This window comes from Cricetulus griseus, chromosome 2, assembly GCF_003668045.3.
Source record: "Cricetulus griseus strain 17A/GY chromosome 2, alternate assembly CriGri-PICRH-1.0, whole genome shotgun sequence".
In the NCBI taxonomy this organism is placed as follows: Eukaryota; Metazoa; Chordata; class Mammalia; order Rodentia; family Cricetidae; genus Cricetulus; species Cricetulus griseus.
This window is the reverse complement of record NC_048595.1, coordinates 101,206,516-101,229,664: the sequence shown is the minus strand read 5'-3', so window position 1 is coordinate 101,229,664 and position 23,149 is coordinate 101,206,516. Positions and strand designations below refer to the sequence as shown.

General features: G+C 42.2%; 1 protein-coding gene across 3 annotated transcripts in view; it reads left to right on the top strand.

Annotated features, from left to right (window-relative positions):
• The window catches only part of Ubap1 (ubiquitin associated protein 1), a 34,723-nt gene that overhangs the window by 5,210 nt on the left and 6,364 nt on the right, over positions 1 to 23,149 (top strand). Inside the window, exons 2-4 of one of the 3 annotated variants that reach the window (XM_027403339.2) lie at positions 9,233 to 9,273; positions 11,267 to 11,391; positions 20,320 to 21,243. In XM_027403339.2, coding sequence (XP_027259140.1) covers positions 9,240 to 9,273; positions 11,267 to 11,391; positions 20,320 to 21,243 — 1,083 coding nt within the window. In that variant the 5' untranslated portion in view covers positions 9,233 to 9,239. Of the gene's footprint in view, positions 1 to 9,232; positions 9,274 to 10,971; positions 11,130 to 11,266; positions 11,392 to 20,319; positions 21,244 to 23,149 lie in introns of those variants that run through there. The other 2 variants (XM_027403340.2, XM_027403341.2) reach the window with 2 other exon arrangements.

The window sequence follows — 23,149 nt, the reverse complement described above, 5'->3', positions numbered from 1 at the left end:
TTGCTGGCCTTGTTGATTTTGAGACAGGGTTTGATTACATAGCTTTGGCTGGCCTGAACTTTAGTCAGTGTCCTTTTCTGTGCCTCCTAAGCTCTGGGACTAGCTGTGTAGTCCCACATCTTGCTAAAACTTTTTTTTTTCCCTTTGAGACAGGGTTTCTTTGCATTGCTTTGGAGGTTGTCCTGGTACTCACTCTGTAGACCAGGCTGGCCTCGAACTCACATAGATACTTTTGCTTCCTGAGTGCTGGGATTAGAGGTGTGAGCCATCATTGCCCGGTGCTAAAACTCGTTTTAATGAACTTTGAACTTTTCAGTCTTTTTTTTTTTTTTTTTTTTGGTTTTTAGAGACAGGGTTTCCCTGTGTAGCTTTGGAGCTTATCCTGGCAGTCGCTCTGGAGACCAGGCTGGCCTCGAACTCACAGAGATCCCCCTGTCTCTGCCTCCCCAGTGTTGGGATTAAAGGCATGTGGGCCACCAACACCCGACTGCTTTTCGGTCTTTTATAACTGTTTGTTTGTTTGTTTTTTTGAGACAGGGTTTCTCTGTAGCTCTGGCTGCCCTGGAACTTGCTCTGTAGACCAGGCTGGCCTTGAACTCCCAGAGATCCATCTGCCTCTGCCTCCCAAGTTCTGGGATCAAAGGTGTGTGCCACTACTGCCCATCAGTATAACTTTTTTTTTTTTAAATTAAATTTATCACTAGGTGGTTGTTCACTCCTTTGATTCCAGCACTTAGGAGGCAGAGGCAGGTAGATCTGTGTGAGATTAAGACCAACCTGGTCTACAGAACTAGTTCTAGGACAGCCAGGGAAGTTACATAGAAAAAGCCTGTCTCAAAAAACAAACCAAAAACAACAACAAAACAAAACAAAAAAAGAAACTCTTTTTGCCCCCCCATGCTATTTTAAACAATTTCTTCTTTTAATTTTGGTACTGGGGCTTGACTAAAGACTTGTACATGCTAGGCAAGTGTCCTACCACTAAGCTGCATCACAACCTGCCTGCTTTTTCAATAAATATAATACTACATCAGTGTAGTGTGCAGTTTGACACTTGAGGCCAACCTGCTCTGTATGAACCCTTGACTTGAAAGGAAAAAAAAGAAAAGAGAACTTATCAGGAATTTTTGGCGTCACAAGACCAAAGAGTAGGTGTGTGTGTGTGTGTGTGTGTGTGTGTGTGTGTGTGTGTGTGTATTTGCTATTTGTTTTTAGGATTTATTTTCACTGTTTTTATTTCTGTGTATGTGTCTATGCCTGTGTATGTATGCTACATATATGTAGTTGCCTGCAGAGGCCAGAAGAGGATATCAGGTCCTCAGAGGCTCTATATTTGACTACTTGGTCCCCAGCTAATGGAACTGTTTGGGAAGGATTAGGAGGTGTGGCCTTGTTGGAGGAGGTGTGTCATTGGGGGCAGGCTTTGAGGTTTCAAAGACTCAATGTCATCCTCGTGCTTGTGGATCAAGATATAAGCTCTCAACCACTTTTTCAGTGCCACATGCTTGCTTACCTGTTGCCTGCTGTGTGTCATCATGGTCACTGACTCTAATGCTCTGAAACTGTAAGCCCCAAATAAACTCTTTAAATATAAGCTCCTTGGTAATGGTGTCTGATTACAGCACTAGAAAAGTGACTAAGACAACAGATCTTCTGAAACTGAAGGTACAGGGAATTGTGAGCCACTAGACATGGAATAAGCTGGGTGTGGTGGTACATACCTGTAAACCAGCACTTTGGAAGTGGAGTCAGAAAGGTGGGCCGACCTCTATGAGTTCACCCTGATCTATAATATATCAGCCAGCCAGTGATACATAGTGAGATCCCATCTCAAAGAAAAAGGAAAAAGAAAATAAACCAAGAAGAAAACAATGGAGCCTATCAGTGTAGACTGGGACATTGGAGGTGTTGTCTTGGAAATAATGAAATACTTCCCATGGAATGCCAGTTGGATCCTGAAAGAGTTTGTGATCATAAGAGAGTAAGAGAACGGTTAGGGAGATGGAGATGGCTCATGGAAAAACTCTTGCTCCTCAGATGACCTGAGTTTGGTTCTCAGCACTCACATCAGGAGTCTCACAGTTGTGTGTAACTGCAGTCTGGGTGATCCATGTCTAGTCTCTGTGGGCACCTGTACCACGTGCACATACCCATGTGCAGGCGCATACCTACATATAATTAGAAAACAAAACAGCAAAATTGGCCTCTTCTGCTTTCCTGTGTGATGCCTCTGGCAGGTGCTGCTAGCACAGTGAGGTTCTCAAAAAACTTGGTATGCTGTTGGGACTTTTCAGCCTCAAATTGAGATGATTTTCACCTCTTACTTTTTTAAAAAAAGTTCTTTATCATGTTGCTTAGGCTGGTCTTGAATCCAAGAGTTCAAATGCTTCTCCCTTCTCGGCATTCTTAGTAGCTGGGACCACAAGTGTTCATCACCAGGTCCAGCTATCTTTCATATATCACCCAACCTCAGATTATAGCAGTAAAAAGCAAACAAAGAAAAATGGTTAAAGCTGGGTGTACCAGTTACTTTTTTGTTGCTGTGATAAAACTGACCAAAAGCAACCTGGGGAGGAAAGAGTTTATTTCATCTTATAACTCACAGGTCACAGTGCATTATTGAGGGAAGCCAGGGCAGGCACTGAAGCAGAGACCATGGAGGAATATTGCTTACTGGCTTGCTCTCCATGTGTAGTTCACCCTGCTTTCTTTCTTTCTTTCTTTCTTTCTTTTTTTCTTTCTTTCTTTCTTTCTTTTTTTTGGTTTTCCGAGACAGGGTTTCCCTGTGTAGCTTTGGAGCCTGTCCTGGAACTGCCTCTTGTAGATCAGGCTGGTTTCTTTCTTTTTTTTTTTTTTAAGATTTTATTTATTTACTATGCATACAACATTCTGCTTCCATGTGTATCTGCACACCAGAAGAGGGCACCAGATCTCATAACGGATGGTTGTGAGCCACCATGTGGTTGCTGGGAATTGAACTCAGGACCTCTGGAAAAGCAGTCAGTGCTCTTAACCTCTGAGCCATCTCTCCAGCCCAACCAGACTGGTCTTGAACTCACAGAGATCTGTCTGTCTCTGCCTCCCAAGTGCTAGGATTAAAGGCATGCACCACCCCTGCCCGCCTTGTCCCCCCCCCTTTTTAAAAAAAGTTTATTTAACTTTATTTTATGTACATTGGTATGAAGGTATCAGATCCTCTGGAACTGGAGTTATAGACAGTTGTGAGCCTCCATGTGGGTGCTGAGAATTGAACCCAGGTTCTCTGGAAGAGCAGCCAATGCTTAACCGCTAAGCCATCTCTCTAGCCCCATATTTTGCCTGCATGTATATATGTGCATCATGTATCTGCCTGGTCTCCATGGAGTCAGTTGTCATCCCCTTCTCACACCCCTTTGGAGACAGGGTTTCAGTATGTAGACCAGGCTGCCTTCAAAGTCAGTGATATCCTGCTCTGTGTCCTGAGTATTGATATTAAAGGCATGTGCCACCGTATCTGTTGTGTGATGTTTGTACCCTGAGTGAAGATCTATTACTGTGATTGGTTTAATAAAATCTGAATCACCAGTAGCTAGGCAGGAGCTATAGGTGGTGCTTCAGGTAGAGAGAGGAAGTAGGAGATGATCGGGATAGATGAGATGCTGACAAGACATGAGGGAGTTGGACATACAGAATGGAAAGAAAGGTAGATAGCCACATGATAAGACATAGATTAGTAAAAGCAAGCTAATTTAAGGTATAAGAGCTAGTGGGACAAGCTTAAGCTAAGGTCAGGCTCTCATAATTAATAAGTCTGCATGTCATTATTTGAGTTGGCGTCCCAAAGGAATGTCCGACTACATATGGTGTCCAACACGGGGCATCAAATGATGTTTTTCTGTCAGCTTAGTGGCTGCAGATGAATCTACTGATACTTATCTGCTATCCCATGGCCCCTCATTCAGTGCCCCACTGGACACTTACGCTGACACTGCAGGACTGGAAGCCCTACCAGGCTATTGGGGCATTGACTGGGGGGGGGCATGGGGTGGAGAACAATAATTAAAATATCATAGATTAATCTGCAGCCACTAAGCTGACAGAAAAACAGCACATACCTGGCTCTTACTTATTTTTGCTTAAAAAGATGTATACCAGGCATAGTTTTACATGCCTTTAATCCCAGCACTTGGGAGGCAGAGGCGGGAGGATCTCTGGGTTCAAGACCAACCAAAGCTATATAGTGAGATTCTGTTTTGGGGGGGATGTTAAATCACCCACATATTATATTTATTTTATTGTGAGTGTGTGCATATATGTGTGTGTAAGTATGGGTGTGCATTTGCCATGGTGTATGTGTGGAGTATAGAGAACTTCTGAGAGTTGATTTTTTTTCTTTGACCATGGGTTCTGGAGATGGCACTCGGGTCATTTGGAGGGATCTCTCTCTCTCTCTCTCTCTCTCTCTCTCTCTCTCTCTCTCTCTCTCTCTCTGTGTGTGTGTGTGTTTTAATAGCTTGCAGCTGGGATTTGGTGGAACCAACCAAAATGCTGTCTGTTTTGAGACTGAGAAGGGCTTCTGGCTGGGCTCTTGTTGGTGGGTCTTTTGGCTGGGCTTCATGTTCAGGATGCTTCTGGCTGAATTTTATGATGGGAGGATTGTAGGCTCTGCTATCCTTGGACAGATTGGGCTGCATGCTCTATTTCATAGATGAGCTGGCTGTAAATTGGGCTCTGCAATTGTGTGAGCTGCATGTTGTGCCCTATGGTTGGGTGGTGTCCCTTGGCTGTAGTCTGTCTGGGAAGGGCTGTTGGTAAGCAGTGTTCCAAATTTGGTGGGGTTGCTGGCTGTTCTGGTTCAGTGTGTCTGAGCTTGGGCTTTGTGTTGGATGGAACTGCAGGAAGTACTCTTCAGTCTGATTTTTAGATTAGGATAGTCAATCCCATCATTTGGGTGGCAGAGGCAGGTGGATCTCCAAGTTCAAGGTAAGTCTGGTTTACAGAGGGAGTTCCAGAACAGCCAGAGCTACAAAGAAAAACAAACAAAAGAAAAAAGGAAAAGAAAAAACAAACTTGGGAAAACTGCCAGGTATTTTGGAGAATGGACTTCACTTTTGGTTTGTTTTTGGAAAATTACAAGATCTGAAATGGGTGTTAGCTGTTAGGTGACCTCAGTATGTGCCTAAGTGCACTTACTTTACCCTTTGGGTTAAAAATTCTGCACTGCTTTCTGAGACTTTTTCACATTGGCCATGGGGAATGCTTTTCAGATTACAATAGCCTTAATTAGCCATTTCTCCAGAGAATAGGGCTAGGACTTTAGAGTGTTTCTTTATCAAGCTGATATTGATGACTTTTTACTTTACTGGAACAGTCCAATTCTGGTAACTAGAGGGTGTGTGTGAGTTTGTGTTTGTTCCCGTGGGAGTACTGTTAACCATGTCTTTAGCCCCTCTTCTGTATGGCTACTGGGGATCTGAGCTTGGGTCCTCATGCTTCACACAGCATTTTAGCCCCTGAGCCATCTCACCTCTGTCTCTGTGTGTGTGTGTGTGTGTGTGTGTGTGTGTGTGTGTGTGTGTGTGTGTGTAACTCCCCAGGTAAGTGAGAAGGCTTTTGAACTCAGAAAAGATGATTTTTGTTGTTGTTTGTTTTTGCTTTGAGTTTTTTTGTTTGTTTTTTAGTTTTTTCGAGACAGGGTTTCGTTCTGGAGCCTTGACTGACCTGGAACTAGCTCTATAGATCAGACTGGCCTTGAACCCACAGAGGACTCAAGTTCATTTCCCAGCAATCATTTCAGGTGGCTCTCACATCCCCTAGTAATTAAAGCTTCAGGGGATCTGATGCACTCCATATGCTTCTGTGGCATATGTGGCATAGACATAACAGATGTTAAAATAAAAACATAAAAGGGTATTCTGATATGTTGTTGTGGTACCTTGAGGCTATTTTGGGACTACATATAGTACAAGACTAGCTCAGAGAGGTCTCACCTCAAAAACAGACAAAACCACCCCAACACCAAAGACTGGATATAGACTCCATTAGTCTAGTGCTTGAGTAGTTACTATCTTTGGCAGTTTGAGTGGACATTTTATATATTGTGGCAATTCGTAACTGAGCTCTTCTTGGACATTGTTCCCTGTATAGTTAATAATAACTGTTACATCTCTAAGACATCTCCATTCCACCCCCACCCCCCACTATTGGGTATTCTTATTGGACTAGAAGTTACTGAGCTCTTCTTCATTTATTTTTCTTGTTTTGAGGTGAAAACTTTTGATTACTTACACATCACTGTGTTTCTTTTTAATTCTCTAGGTGGGTTAAATGATTGATACATATAGAGAGACATACTCAATATAGAAAACTGAAAATAAATAGTACAAAATGAAAGCCTGAAGCCCACCTATAGTCTTAGCACCCATTATAAGAATATCTTTCTTTGTTTCTGTAGTACAGTAGTACATTGGCTCCTTTTTTTTTCTTTTTTTTTTTTATAAAAGATTTTATTTATTTATTATGTATACAACATTCTGCTTCCATGTATATCTGCACACCAGAAGAGGGTACCAGATCTCATAACGGATGGTTGTGAGCCACCATGTGGTTGCTGGGAATTGAACTCAGGACCTCTGGAAGAGGAGTCAGTGATATTAACCTCTGAGCCATCTCTCCACATTGGCTCCTTTTCTAAAATGTAAGAGCTCATCAGATCTTATTCTGCAAATTAATGATTTAAATTTTTCATTCTAGTTCTTCATGGAACAGTGATGTTTAAGAAAGATCTGAATAATCAGATTCTGAACAATCTGAACAATTAAGAGAAGAAATTAATACATAAAGAGCTTCCTGGGACCCAGTATCAGTCAGGATACTGTGTTGACCTCTTGACTGATGTGAATAGTCTCTAAAAAGGAGGTCTAGTTTTCAAACATAGAGCTTTTGGACAGTGATAGATTATGAAAGTCGTGTCTGATTTGTTATTAGACTTAGACTAAAATTCAGACCCAATAAACTTGGTCTTCAGAGACATGTTTTAACTTATAAAATCAAGATTCTTTTTTTTTTTTTTTTGAGACAGGGTTTTTCTCTGTGTAGTTCTGGCTAACCTGGAACTCACTCTGTAGACCAGTCTGGCCTCGAACTCAGAGATCTGACTACCTCTGCCTCCTAAGTACTGGGATTAAAGGTTGAGCCACCACCACCACCCAGCTGAAACCAAGATTCTAATACTATTACATCCACATCCAACTAAAAGTTTACAGTTTCTGTCCATAGATATACCAGTTTAATGGTTAGGTACAATGCTTAAAAATGTTTTTTTTTTTTTTCTTTTGCAAGTTACTTCAGTTCAACCTTTATTGAATTCTACCTGCATGATAGGCAGTTTATAAAGTTATTTATTTATTTTTTTTAAAGTGCTGGGAATGTACCTTACTTGGTAGAATGCTGCCTAGCAGGCACAAAGCTCTGGATTTGATCCCCACACCTTGTAAACTTGGTATGGTCACTTGTCTGTATCCCAGCACTGGAGGCAGTGGGATCAGGATTTCGGGGTCACCTTCAGCCATATAGTTAGTTTGAGACTAGCTTAGTTTATGTAAGAGCAAATTTCAAAATTTTTCTTTTCAAATTATAATAAACTTCCATCTGGCATGGAGATGCATGCCTTTAATCCCAGCATTTGGGAGGCAGAGGCAGGTGGATCTGAGTTTGAGGCCAACCTGGTCTACAGAGCGAGTTCCAGGCTAGCCAGAGATACATAGTGAGATCTTACCTCAGAAATAAGTGAATAAATAAACCAAACAGCCAAATCTGAGATGCTTATTGTATATGTGCTAGAGGAAAATAATTTCCTGTTTTCTGATTTCAGGTTTAGTGATATTATGAAAAGTAAGTGAACAAAATTAGACTAATATGTAGTTGTCAGCTTTTTATTTTATTAGTAAAGGCTTTCTTTTTTCCTTCCTTACCTTCCCCTTCCTTCTTTTTATTTTCTTTCCCTCCTCTATTCCTCTTTGTTTCCCCCTCTTCCTCTCATCTGACCTCACCGTGTAGTTCAGGTTGGCTACCAGATTGCAGCCCTTCCTGCTTTGGCCCCCCAAGTGCTGGGATTTCAGGCATTTCCCACTCACATCTGTCTTAGGTAAAGGTATCACTATGTGTAACTTGATAGTCATATACAGTGTCACTTATTGTGAACATTCAATTGGAAATACGAATGCTTTTCCATTATCCTCTCATTCATGTGCCACAAAAGGTTGTAAGGTGTAAATTCCCCCATTCCAGAAATTTTAGTTTTGACAGTGATGAGCCAGTCAGAGATCTACATTTGCTTAACTACACAAAGTAAAACACATTTCTTACTCGGTGTTTGTACATTTGTCATTTATATAGGATGATCAGCTTAGTAAGTTTTCTTTTGTGGCCAGCATATAATTGGTAGCTGGCTACCAGTATGCTGTTCTTCTAATATTTCCTCAGACCCTGCACATTTAGGAATATTTAAATTTCCTTTTAGAATTTTTTGTTTTCGAGATGGAGTCTCTTCTGTCCAGGCAAGTTTGAAACTCATTGCGTAGACCAGGCTGGCCCTCCTGCCTCTGTCTCCCAAGTGTTAGTAATATATGTGTGAGTCATCCTACCTAGCTTGATGTTTCCGTTTAAAAACCTTATTTCTTTGGGCTGGCAAGATGGCTTGTCAGGTAAAGGCGCTTGCTGCCAAGCTTGACAGGCTGGATCTGATCCCTGGGACCCGCATCATGGAAGAGAGAATTAACTCTACAAAGTTGTCCTCTAATCTCCGGCCAAGCATTGTAGGCATCACACATGTATGTAACACACACAAATAAAATGTACCTTAAAAATGAGACCAGGCGGTGGTGGTGCACACCTTTTTAATCCTAGTACTCGAGAGGCAGAGACAGGCAGATTTTTGTGATTTTGAGGCTATCCTGTTATACAGAGTGAGTTCCAGGATAGTCAGGGCTATCCTGAAAAAAGAAAAAAATAAGGAAAAACAAAAAGAAAAGAAAGATAAACTAATGAATTTCTCCTATATTGGGCCTTCTTTTGGAAGACTTTAGGAGTGAGAAGTGAAGACTATGTGAGCCCTGAAACATTAATACTGTTTTTGTTTTTGTTTTTTTTTGTTTGTTTTTGTTTTTTTTTTTTTTGGGGGGGGGGTGTCTTTATTTTCTGGTTAATGATGTCTTAAGACATATTACCTAAGAAATCTTAACTTGTTTTTTAGGTTCTAAATGGCTTCTAAGAAGTTGGGTTCAGATTTTCATGGTAAGTGAAGTTAGATATTATGGTTTAAGCTATGATTTGATCAGAAAATTTAAGTTAACAGTATTTTGTTGTTGTTTCTTTATACTGAATAGCATAAACAAAGTTGTCTGAATTGATAAGACTCCTCACAACAGGTGTCTTTGATTTAGCGTTCTCTATGAACTTTTTTCTTTCCTTTTAGGGGGCGTGGGGAGTAGATATCAGTGAAACAAAGTTTGTACAAAACACAACATGTGCATCCTAAGACCTTCAATAATTTAAGTGTTTCTTCAAATGGCTATTTAAACTGTGGTCTTCAGAGTCTTTCCTAGAGGGTTTGCACAATACTGCACATGGGCCTCTCTCTTCTTCTGAGGCTGGTCTCCCCTTCCCCTTTTTCTAATCCCTTTCCCCAATTAAAAACAAAACAAAAAAATCTCTACTTGGACCCTTTACTTGGCGTCTTTCTCTTGCCAGCTGCTTTTCTTAAATTACAACACTTGTGATTACCTACTAGTTCTTATAACTTAATCCCCTTTCTTTTTCCCTTGTTCTCCCTTTTCTCTTGTTCTCTCTGCCTACCAGGTTCGCCTATCTCTCTCCTGCCTAGCTATTGGCTGTTTAGTTTTTTATTAGACTAATCAGGTGCCTTATTCACGAAAGGCTAAATAAAAAATAAAACACACCTTTACATAGTTAGACAAATGCAGCACAAACACATGTAACACATCCTTACATCATAAAACAAATGTAGCATAAACAAATGTGACACACATTTACAGAGTTAAAGTCATACTCCTCAGCATAAAGAAATGGAACACATCTTCACGTAGTTAAAGTGATACTCCATAATAGCTGTATACTTCACATATCTGAGACATGGCCATGGGTTTGATTCTCTAGGACTGGGGGTGTGGTAGAAATCCATATTATTCTAGAAAATAATAGTATTCCTATTGTTTGTATTTTTTTTTTTTTAAGATTGTTTCACTGATATCTACTCCCCACGCCCCCTAAAAGGAAAGAAAAAAGTTCATAGAGAACGCTAAATCAAAGACACCTGTTGTGAGGAGTCTTATCAATTCAGACAGATGTGTGTCAGGTTCTGAGAATACAAGCTCCATCTGGTGACATACACTGTAATCCCAGATACTTGAGGATGAGGTTGGATTGTGAGCTCAAGACCAGTCAGGACTGGTACCAAGGCCTCATCTTCCAAACAAAACTGAACAACCCAAACAAAAATGATTTTGAGACTACATCTTCAGATAAGACTTAAATTGACTTGGCTTAAGAAGCTTATGTTTCCTTGGGCAATACAAACAATAAGGATAATAAAACAGCTACAGAATGTGTTAGAAGATAATACTTTTAAGGCCAAGTCAGATTGTGAGTAGTGAGGTAGGTAGTCATTTTCTGTAGGATGCTGAGGTTAACCCTGGCTGAGAAACATTTGAACAGAGTTGAAGATGTGAAGGAGTGAGTTATATGAATCCAAGTGAACAGCATTCCAGATAAAGAAACAGCCAGTGTGGAACATTGTGAGGCAGGATTGAGCTTGACATCATTTCAGACAGAGGTCCCCATTACTTAGGGTGGTAAGCCTAAGTTGTTAGGAGATGTGGACAGAAAGATCCTAGGAAGCTTTTTTAGGCAGCTGTGAGTGAGTACTTTGGATTTTTGTTTTGTTTTGTTTTTTAAGACGGTTTCTCTTTATAGCCCTGGTTGTCCTGGCTTTGAACTCACAGAGCTCTACCTGCCTTTACCCCTGGAGTGCTGGGATTAAAGCCATGCACCACACCCAGCAAGTTCTTTGGATTTTACATTGAAAACAAACCCTCGTAGTGAAGTAGACTAGTAGACTGGTCTCAGGTCAGGTAAGCTATTGGAGAAGGGACTCAGGTCTTAGGAAAGCATAAATGAATGTGTGTTCACAAAGCCTGAGATTATAGTAAAATAAGTATTAAGGTCATTTGCTCATGTTTTCTGCGTTTTTTTGTTATTATTATTATAGGGACTTTCAGTTACCTTGATGATGTCCCATTCAAAATAGGAGACAAATTCAAAACACCAGCTAAAGTTGGTCTACCTATTGGCTTCTCCATGCCTGATTGCTTACAGGTTATCAGAGAGGTGCAGGTAAGTGGCAAATTTTACTTAATGTTTAGTGCATTAAAGACTTTTGATAAAGCTGTTCTTATATCTCTTTAATTTTATCTTGTGCTCCTGTTAATGCCTGGTTTACAATGGTACCCAGACCTCCATTTATATATGTTTAACATATGCATAGGCTTTGTTTAACTTATTTGATTATATATTTTTTTCTGGGTTCCTGTGCCTTACACAAAATAAATTCCAATTTCCATCTCACTTCTTTCCTTTATTGATGTCCTCATTGTCTTTTATATAATATTTTTCTTTTGCTATGCAACACACTTCATTTCAGCCCTACCTTAGTTTTCACCCAGGCTATTAGAGGAGTGTCTTTTTTTTTTTTTAAGATTTTATTTATTTATTATGTATACAACATTCTGCTTCCATGTATATCTGCACACCAGAAGAGGGCACCAGATCTCATAACAGATGGTTGTGAGCCACCATGTGGTTGCTGGGAATTGAACTCAGGACCTCTGGAAGAGCAGTCGGTGCTCTTAACCTCTGAGCCATCTCTCCAGCCCTAGAGGAGTGTCTTTAGTTGGCTTCCTTGCAGTGTTTTCCACATTAATTCTAGAATAATGATTTTAAGGTTTTAAAATTATTTTTAAAAGTTTATAATTCAATAATTATTACTAAATCAAACATAGGGACATCAAATTTTGTCAGCACTTTTGGTCATCTTCATGTTCTGAGTCAGCAGGAGTTTGTTGAATGTACTTTGTTCAACTCCCAGTGCCTGGCTTTCCCTGTGAGCTGTCTCTGAGTGGAGTAGTCTGTTTCTGACTGTACAGAAAGCTGTCATATCAGTCTGTTAGAACTGTGCCTAAATGCTCTCCAGAGCATCTCTCTCAACCCTCTCATCTTTAGAGCCAGTTATATATAAATACATGAAATTACTTCTTGAAAGCACCAAAAAGCTGAGTGTTACTTCAGTAGGCACTTTTCAAATGCCTGCTTTTGGGAGGTGCTCTTCCGGGGACCAGGAGAGAGGCATGTCAGTGTCCTCAAGGTGCTTACAGCTTAAAGGTGCTGACAAAACCAGAAGTACACACAGAGCTCACACATCTTCCTGTCGCCATGGAAGACTTTACTCCACCTTGTTGGAAAGGAAGTTTTACTTCTGGGGACTCACTAGGTCATCAGCATGTCAATTTAAAAGTATTTTGCCTTCTATAGTCTGCATGCAGGAAAATTCAGTTGCTTTGTTTTAATAGCTTTATTAAGATAGGATTCACAGACTTTTAAATTCACACCCTTTCGTCCTATTCACTTCAGTGGTTGTTTTGCCTTTTCTTTTCTCTCTTTTTGTTTTGTTTTTTTTTGTTTTTGTTTTTGAGACAGGGTTTCCAGTCCTGACTGGACTGTTCTGGAACTAGTTCTGTAGACCAGGCTGGCCTCAAACTTAGAGAGCTACCTACCTCTGTCTCCCAGGTACTGAGATAAAGATGTAGTCACTACCACCAGACCTTTTTTTTTTTAATTAATTTTAATTTAATTCATGTACTTTGTGTTTTGCCATGAGTGTTGGGTCCTCTGGCACTGGAGTTACAGACAGTTGTAAGCTGCCATGTTGTTGCTGGGAATTGAACCTGGGTCTTCTGGAAGACAGTCAGTGCTCTTAACCACTGAGCTATCTCATCTCTCTCTCTTTTTTTTTTTTTTTTCCAAGACAGGGTCTCTGTGTAGCTTTGGAGCTATCCTGGCACTCGCTTTGGAGACCAGGCTGGCCTCAAACTCACCGAGATCCGCCTGCCTCTGCCTCCTGAGTGCTGGGATTAAAGGCGTGCGCCACCAATGCCCGGCCCCATCTCATCTCTTCAGCCCAGCCAGGGTCCCCCCCCCCACAGGGTTTCTCTGGGCTTTGGAGGCTGTCCTGGAAGTAGCTCTTGTAGTCCAGGCTGGTCTGGAACTCACAGAGATTCACCTGCCTCTGCCTCCTAAGTGCTGAAATTAAAGGTGAGCGCCACCACCGCCTGGCTCCAGCCAGGGTTTTTAACAGGAAGTTAACACAGATGTGTTAACTTCTAGAATATTTTATTCCTCCCACTCCCAAAAGAAACCTACTGTGGTCTTTGTGACAGGCATATTTAATTTAGGTTATTGTAATTAGAGTCCTAGGCCAGAGGTCTGAATCTGGAGGCTCCCAGTGAACCAGGTCTGTTCCTTCATCCCAAAAGGCCAAATGAAGAGATGAATGGTGGTTGAGACATGAAAGTAATGTATTCTCAGGGTGGGCACCTACTGGTAATCTAAAGCCAAAAGCCTGTCTATCCCATGAGAATTCTGTGGTATAAGCTGGAGGCTTGCATAGGTAGACAGTGTGGTCTGGTTGAGCATATTTCAGAATGGGGCCTTGTTGTTGATAAGAAAGTGCTGCTAGACATACAGAGTATGTCTCCTAAGTACCTCTTTTTCTCCTTACTGTGTATCATTAGTAAAATGTTCAGTTCTGCTTAAAAAAAAAAAAAAAAGAAAGAAAAGTTGCTGCTGCCTGGGAGGGCAGTTTCAGCCTTTGGAACCAGGTGTTTCGACTTCTTGTTCCTGGAGCCCAAGTGAGTGTGAGAGAGAATGCTTCAGAAAAGGGCCAGTTTACACTTCTACTTCTGTCTTGCCATTAGTTACTCGTCAGACACCTACAGACCAAAATGAAGAGTTGGTGATTTTAATAAAACTAGCCTCTATGTCCCTGTTACTATGGGCCAAGTAGTATTTCTCTTGTATGGATATGTCACATTTTGTGTATTCATTGATTGATAGACATTTTGGTAGTTTCTACTTTTGACTGTTATGATCAGTATTGCTATGAAAATATATGCAGACTTTCGCTTGTTTTTCATTCTTCTAGATGTATGTACAAAGGTAGAATCACTGGTCCTTAGCATAACTATTTAAAGGAACTACCAAATGATATTCCAAAGGGGCTCAATGTGTCGTTTTGTATTCATACTACCACTGCAGGTGACTTCCAGTTTCCAGTGTTTGTACATCTTGCCAACCTGCGGTAACTACCCTTTCCTTCCTTCCTTCCTTCCTTCCTTCCTTCCTTCCTTCCTTCCTTCCTTCCTTCCTTCCTTCCTTCCCCCTCCTCCTCCTCCCTCCTCCCTCCTCCCTCCCTCTCTCTCTCTCTCTCTCTCTCTCGACCAGGTTTCTCTGTGTAGCTTTGTAGGCCAGGCTGGTCTTGAATTCACAGAGATCCTCTGCCTCCCAAGTTCTGGGAATAAAGGTGTGCGCCACCATTGTCCAGTGTAACTGTCTTTTTCATTATGTACTTTGTGGGTGTGAAGTTGTATTTGTGACTTTGATTTGCATTTTACTAATGATGCTAAGCATCTTATGTAGTTTTAAATACTGGATAGATAATTTTTTAATGGACACTTCATTTGGCCAGAAGGTACATTATACCTTGCTCCATTTTCCTGATAATAAAATAAATATTAAATACTTTTCTGTGTGCTGTCCTTGTAACAATATGATTTAAATACCCGCTCCCCAGAGATAAAGATGTAGCTCAGTGGTAGCATGTGTGCTACATGCATGAAGCCCTGGGTTTATCTCTACTACTGCACACACACGCACGCACGCATGCACGCACACTTCAAAAAATAGGCCGGGGCGTTGGTGGCACACTCCTTTAATCCCAGCACTCGGGAGGCAGAGGCAGAGGCAGAGGCAGGCGGATCTCTCTGAGTTCGAGACCACCCTGGTCTACAAGAGCTAGTTCCAGGACAACCTCCAAAGCCAGGGAGAAACCCTGTCTCGAAAAAAACCAAAAAAAAAAAAAAAGAGCAAGAGATGTGATGATTTTTGCTGGGAGCAGACATATACACTGTACTACTACAGGCTTGGCAAGCTGAGACAGTAGGTTCACTTTCATACAGTAGTTTGAGACCAGCATAGCAACACGGAGAGACCCTTGTGTTACTTACTTTCCTCACTGCTGACAGAATTCCTACAGAAACTACTTGGGGATGGGGGTTATTTGGGCTGTGATTTGGGGAAAATATCATGGCTGTGGAGGTGTGCTGTGGGACCAGCTTCTGTCCGCTACCACATGAGTGTGAGGTAACTAGTCACATTGAGAAGTCAGGTAAGAGACTGTGCTCAAACAAAACACCTCAGCCCCCATCTCTTCAGCCAACCCCCAAATTAGCGACATTAGCCGTGGGCCAACTGTTGAAGAACATGAACCTGCCAAGTACATTTCACATTCAAATCTTCATATTCTACTTCTGGGCCCCATGCATGGGCCTGGAATCTGGACTGGGCTGTATCCCTCAAACTCCCCAAATGAGCTTCCCTCAACCAGACCCCTCTAACTAAAGGTTCCACAGTTTCCTCAGGCAGCCCTCCTGGGAACCGGGTGCTAAGTCACACTCAGATCATAGAAGTGCATCTAAAAGAGAAAGTTTAAAGCGCCTGTACCTTGTTTTTCATTCCTTTATGGCTTCACTGATGCTTCAGAAAACTTGTTTTGAGCTTCAATTTTTGCCACTTTAGATTTTGCTGGACATCTCTTTTTTGGCTATCGAGAAGCATTGATAAGTACATAGGACTAAGCTCAGAGCACTCACTGTAGAGGAGGGCTGGGCTCTAGTACTCCTGTATAAACTACTTAGAGGACTGTTGTTGTGCTCTCCTTCTCAAACAACAAAAAAACAGAATCTCACCATGTAGTCCTGCTTGGCCTGGAATTCATTATGTAGAAGAGACTGGCCTTGAACTCAGAGATCTACCTGCCTTTGCCTCTTGAGTGCTGAGATTAAAGGCGTGCACCACCACTGCCAGACTCTACTGTCATTGCTATGTGGGCAGACATTGTACAATAGCTGTACAGATGTTTAACTTTCCAAGGCTCCAGTTCTGCATCTGTAAAATGGGATAATTGGCTTTTGAGATTGTGAGCTGCCATGTGGTTGCTGGGAAATGAATGAACTCAGGACCTCTGGAAGAGCAGCCAGTGCTCTCAACCACTGAGCCACCTCTCCAGGCTCCCCCACCCCCATTTTTTATCTTATTAATGCTTTCTCTGCAAGTTCTGAAAGATTGAGAAATACTTCCTACAGGAAATGCACTACATTCTGCCATCCCCTAGCCTACCTCTCAGCACTCCTTCCACCTCAACACTAGGATCAAAAATCCTAGGGAGCCAACCAGATGTGTTCCACAGCCTCTGGAGGATGCCTAAAGCCTCAAGTAGTGTCCAACTCCACATACAAGCATTGCAGGCCCACAGCAGTGGGACTAACTGCCAGATGTCACACATGCTGTGGATGTGCTGGACACTCATCTCTGGCAGGACTGAGTGAGAGAAGAGGCCTGATTTTATCACACTGTTCAGAGTGCCTGTTACCTACATGGTTGTGAAGAGGGTGTCAGATCCCTTGGAACTAGAGTTAAGGATAGTTGCTGGGCAGTGGTGTCACACGCTTTTAATCCTAGTACCTGGGAGGCAGAGGTAGGCCGATCTCTGTGTTCAAAGCCAGCCTGGTCTATAGAGTGAGTGCCAGGACAACCAGGGCTGCACAGAGAAAGAACCCTGCCTTGAAAAACAGCATATGAAATGAAAGGATAGTTTTAATCCACTATGTGGGTGCTGGGAACGGAGCATGTGTCCTCTGCAAGAGCAATAAGTGCTCTTAACTGCTGAACTGTCTTCCAGCCCAAAAGTTAGGTGTTTTTTTCTGTTTACTATTTTTGTTTACTAAATTTTTGTTTACTATTCTTGTATTGGAGTTGATTATAAACAAACGAAACTATAGCGAAAGAAACTGTGGCCAAGGGGAAGCCTCTACTGAATTGATAGTGCTTGCTTCTTTATTTCTTTTTTTATTTTTATTTTTATGTGTATTGCTATTTTGCCTGCATATATGTCTGTGTGAGGATATCGGATCCCTGGAACTGGAGTTACAGTTGTGAGCTGCCATGTGGTTGCTGGGAATTGAACCCTGGACCTTTGGAAGCGCAGCTAGTGCTGTTAACCACTGAGCAGTCTCAGCCCCTTGCTTGCCTCTTCTACTCCATATTGTACTGTTTCTTTAACTTTTTTGTTTGTTTGTTTGCTTTTTGTTTTTCGAGACAGGGTTTCTTTGTGGTTTTGGAGGCTGTCCTGGAACTCTCTCTGTAGACCATGCTGGCTTCAAACTCAACAGAGATCCAAATGCCTCTACCTCCCCAGTGCTTGGATTAAAGAAGTGCGCCACTACTACTTGGATTTTTTTGTGCTATTTCTTGCCCCCCCTTTCCTCCTCTTCCCTTCTCCCCTCTCCCCTTCCCCCTCCCCTGTTCTCTCCCCCCTTTCCTTCTCCTCCCCTCCCCTTCCCCTCTTTTCCCCTCTCCCCTCTTCTTCCCCCTCCCTCTCCTCCTTTCCTCCCTCTTCCTTCTCTTGTCTCCTCCACTCTCCCCTCTCCTCCTCTCCTCTCTTCCTGCCAGGTAGAGAGGAGTGGGGAGGGTCTCTACCCCACATTGTTCTCATACTTCCTGAGTAACAGAGGTTGACATTGAACTTCTGATGTTCCTACCTCCACCATCCCAGTGATGGGATTATAGGTACCATGAGTGGGTTTATGTAGTGTTGGGGATCAAATCTTGCCTTGTTTATGCAAAGGCAAGCCTTCTACTATCTGAGCTCCAACAGCAGCAGCATTTTACTCTCAAACCACATGCTTACTTAAAAACAAACAAACAAACAAAAACAACTTTTCTGTTTCCCATGTAGTCTATATTAATTTGATAATTACAAAAATAAACCAAAGGAAACAGGCCTGGCAGTGTAGCTCAGTGTTTGCCTAGTATCTGTGAAGCCTTGTGTTTGACCGAATGAACTGGGTGTGATGGCGTACACCGACTGTTTTGTGAGGTTGAGGTCAGCCTCAGCTACATACATGCAGCTCTGCCTCATACAGACAAACACCAAAATAATTACAAAAACAAAGCAGGATCTTAGTAAGGCTGTTTTAGAAAAGATATTTCTAAATATTCTGAGAGTGAAAACTTGAGAGACTTGTGGAAAGTCAGTTTATTAGAGGTTGGTTTTCCTCATTTGAGTATGGTATACACTTTTAACCTTAGCACTTACGGTGAGGCTAAGACTGAACTACACAGTTTTAGTATAGTCCAGACTACTGAGTGGGATCCATGGAAGTTGATGATGATTGTCACAGGCTCTAGAAGCATTTAAGAGTCAAGTCTCTGGGAATGCCTATGAGGGATTATCTAGGTTAGGTTAACTGGATGTGTGGGTGGTCCATCCCATGTGCTGGGGTCCTGGACTGAATAAAACAGGTACAGCTAGTAGAGTACTGGCATTTGTCTCTCTACAGCCTCATTGCGGGTGCAATGAGACCAGCTGCCTGAAGCTCCTGTGCCCTCACTTTGAGCCCCAACAAACATTCACCCTTAAGTTACTTTCATTGGGTATTTCACACAGCAATGAGAAAAGCAACTATTATACAATCAAAAAAAAAAAAAAAAAAAAAAGAGTTGAGCTCCTCCAGTTAGAAGCTCTATAGGGCCTTTGTCTGTAGCTGTTTTCTCAGTTTTATTCATGGTAGATAGAAAACACAGCACCTTCCTCCAGCTCCTACCCCCCCTCTGTAGAGCACTGTGGCAATGAGAATTTTGTAAGTTGGGCTACATTTTAAGGTTTCATTAAGGAACTATGAAGTTGTTTTAAATATTTCACAGAGCCAACCTTGAACTCCTAATCTTTCTGCTTCTACTTCCCAAATACTAGGATATTCTTTGAAATCTTAGAAAGAACTCCCTTCCCAGGGCCTTCATACCCTCTGCCACTGAGCACTTACTCCAGTCTCATATCTAGGTTTCTCTGTCCTGTCTCCTATCAATGTCCAGTCTGGCCTAAAATTGTGATCCTCTTGCCTCTGTCTTCCACATAGGTCATCGTGTGTGGCTTCTGCTTCTCTTTCCCCTTTTCTGTTATGGAAGCAGAGGGAGAAGACTTACTGAATTCCTTGGAAAGAGTAACAGATAGCAGATAAAAGGGTCCAGCAAAGTACAGACTGCTTCATGGTTTAGTATGTCTGTCTTGTGCAGAACCATGCTAATCTCATCCCGACTTTATCATGTACACTGTTGAGCTGAGCACTGTGGCTCCACACGCATTTTGACTGAATCTATTCATTACCGTCTGTAGCTTAAGAGTGTAGAATCTGGACAGACTACCTGGCTTCAGATCCAGGTTCCAGTATTTCTGGGGTTTAAGGCTGTAAAGTAAGGATATTGATAATTACTAAGGGGTTTTAGCTAATTTAGAGAGTCAACCCATGAAAGGTGCTCATGGGCTGATGGTAGAGCACTTAGCATGTACAAGGCTCTGGCTTCAGGCCCCCAGTTCTGCTAAAACAAAGCAAAACAGTAAATTCACTCATGTGGTACCTTCTAACTCATTCTTCAATGTTAGGTGCTGTCATTATTGATCGTGGGAAATCTATGTAGAACATTGTGCTATATAATAGAGACCCAAAGGTGCTCTGTGGGGTTGCTGCCAATAGCAGGAAGTGTTAATGTTTGCACATTAAGTACATGTCCTTACATGCATGTACCAGTAGATGACTGATAGAGATGTCATACAATTTTAGAAGAACAATTGGGCCATTAGGATAGCTTCCTTGAGTGGGTGGCTAACCCCTTCCCCCAGCCATGTACAATTAAGAAAGGGATAAGCCACAGGGAAGAGAAACAAAGGATGTGGCACACTCCCTGTGGTCTGGTGTGTAGAGTTAATTTATTGAAGTAATCTGGGAGCATGGTTTGGACAGTGGAAGTCTTGATGCTTCTCAGGAGGCTCAGCTATCTGCTGAAGTGCTGCCTGCTTCACTTACACAGGATTGAGTTGGGTAGGGGAGAGCAGCCCCTGGGCTCACACCTCCTCTCTCTGCTGTATCTCTGCAGTATGACTTCTCCTTGGAAAAGAAAACCATTGAGTGGGCTGAAGATGTTAAGCTGATCCAAGAAGCTCAGCGAGAAGCAGAGCGCAAGGCTGAGGATGCGGAAGCTAAAGTGAATTCTAAGAGTGGCCCAGAGGGTGACAGCAAAATGAGTTTCTCCAAGACTCACAATACAGCCACAATGCCACCTCCAATTAACCCCATCCTTGCCAGCTTACAGCACAACAGCATCCTCACTCCAACTCGGGTCAGCAGTAGTGCCACAAAGCAGAAGGTTCTTAGCCCACCCCACACAAAAGCAGATTTCAACCCTGCTGACTTTGAGTGTGAAGAGGACCCATTTGATAATCTGGAGTTAAAAACTATTGATGAGAAGGAGGAGCTAAGAAACATTCTGGTAGGAACCACTGGACCTATAATGGCTCAGTTACTGGATAGTAACTCACCCAGAGGAAGCCCGGGGTCTGTGTTACAGGACGAGGAGGTCTTGGCATCCTTGGAGCAAGCAACCTTAGATTTCAAGCCTCTTCATAAACCTAATGGCTTTATAACCCTACCACAGTTGGGCAACTGTGAAAAGATGTCGCTGTCTTCCAAAGTGTCCCTCCCCCCTATCCCTACAGTAAGCAATATCAAATCTCTGTCCTTCCCCAAACTTGACTCTGATGACAGCAATCAGAAGACAGTCAAGCTTGCGAGCACTTTTCATAGCACATCCTGCCTCCGAAGCGGCACATCCCGGAATTTCCTAAAGCCTTCCACCCAAAGCAGTGCCAGTGAGCTCAATGGGGACCATGCTCTTGGGCTTTCAGCTTTGAACTTGAACAGTGGCACAGAAGTGCCAACCATGACATCCTCCCAGATGCCTTCCCTGTCTGTCTTGTCTGTGTGTACAGAAGAATCATCACCTCCAAATACATGTCCCACAGTAAGTCTTTAGTCCTAACTTATAGCCCCAAAGCTGTCTTAGTGATCCCATTTAGCAAAGGTCTCCCACAGGCTTTGTGCTTGATGGGATACTGTAGAGTGGCCTTGTCACCTGATAGAATTCTGGTTGTTTTCCTGAGGATTGGGATTATTACTTTTGAACCCAGCTTGGATATTTATTTACTTTTGGTTCTTCTTCCGTGCTAGGGATCAAACCCAGGACATTGCCATGGTACACACACACTCTGCCACTGCACTACATCCACAGCCAAACCTTGGTTAATGTTCACCTCCCTGCATCTTTAAGACCTTTACCTTTGCATATAGAAGAGATACCCTTGGGAATGGCATTTCTCTGTCTAATCTTGGGTCTTTTTTGTGCTGTTCCATCTTAGCTTTTTTGTCTTTGTTTTGTTGGTAGTTTTAGTTGAGACAGGGTTTTACTGTATGGCCTGATCTCCTGCACCTCGGGAGTGCTGGCATCACAGGTGTGTGTCCCTGTGTCTGGCCGTTTGGTGGTTGTCTATTCCCGTCTTTCTTGCAGATGCTCCTTCCTTTTCACACCCGCTCCTCTCCTAGCTTCCACATTCTCATTGTACCCTGTTTTTTTTTTTTTTTTTTTTTCTGTTTTTGTTTTTTTAATCATAATGTGGCTCTTTAGGATTTAACATTTCTTCAGACCAAATGGCTAATAGTAATAGGTAGATATCTGTTGTTTAAAATCTATAGATTGTAATTATGTGATTCTTTTTTATCCTGTCAACATTGTATATTAGGCAGTCTTGAAAGGAAGGGTCAAAGGATGTATTAGGATGGATTGATAAAGATTACAACTTTTCTTTTTCAAGTTGAAGACTATCTAAATTGTTTGTATTTTTGTTTTTCTAGACTGGGTTTCTCTGTGTGCCCTTGGCTGTCCTGGAATTCACTCTGTAAACCAGGCTGGGGAACTCACAGAGATCCACCTGCCTCTGCCTCCTGAGTGCTGGGATCAGAGGTGTGTGCCACCACCAGGCTAGGTGGCTGTTCAGTCTCGTCACTCAGGTTTTGATTTCATGGTTTACTGTTAAAGTAAGATAACACTAGAGGTTAAGGAACTTGCATTCCTCTTAAGAACAGTCATGCAGTGGGCTCTTAGTCTTAGGCTAGTGTAGTACTGCCTCAGTCCCTCAGGAGCGTTGTTCTGCTTCTGAGTGAGGCTCGTTATGCCCAGGTCATTTATCCAGTTTGCACACTCACATTCAAGCTCCTTGAGTTTCCTAAAGAAAACTGCAAGTTTCTTTAGGAAGTCACTTTCCACTTAAACTTCTTTGACTTTTAAATTTATTAGTTGCAGCAAATATAAAAAGAATAGCACCAGTTGTCTTTACATTCCCCCACCCCCGTTTTTTGAGACTCAGTTCTGGTTGCCTGGAACTTGAGGACAGTTCTCCTTATACCTCCTGAGTGCTGTGATTATATAAATCTCTCTTAAATTCCTTCTGGTGCTGGCAGTGGAGGTGCACACCTTTAATCCCAGTACTTGGGAGGCAGAGGCAAGTGAATCCAGCCTGATCTACAGAGTTTCAAACCTGCCAGTACTACACATAAGTCCCTGCCTCAGGATAAAAAAAGAAAGAAAGAATAAAACAAACAAAAGGGTGAGTGGGGGGCTGGAGAGATGGCTCAGTGGTTAAGAGCACTGGCTGTTCTTTCAGCGGACCCGGGTTCAATTCCCAGCACCCACATGGCAGCTCACAACTGTCTGTTACTTCAGTTTCAGGGGATCTGGCACCTTCACACCAATACACATAAAACAAAGTTAAATAAATTATTTAAAAAAAAACAAACAAGGATGAGTGGAGGAGTTAACAAAAACTCATGGATTCAAGTGATCCTCTTGTTTGTGCCTTCTGTGTAGTGGGACT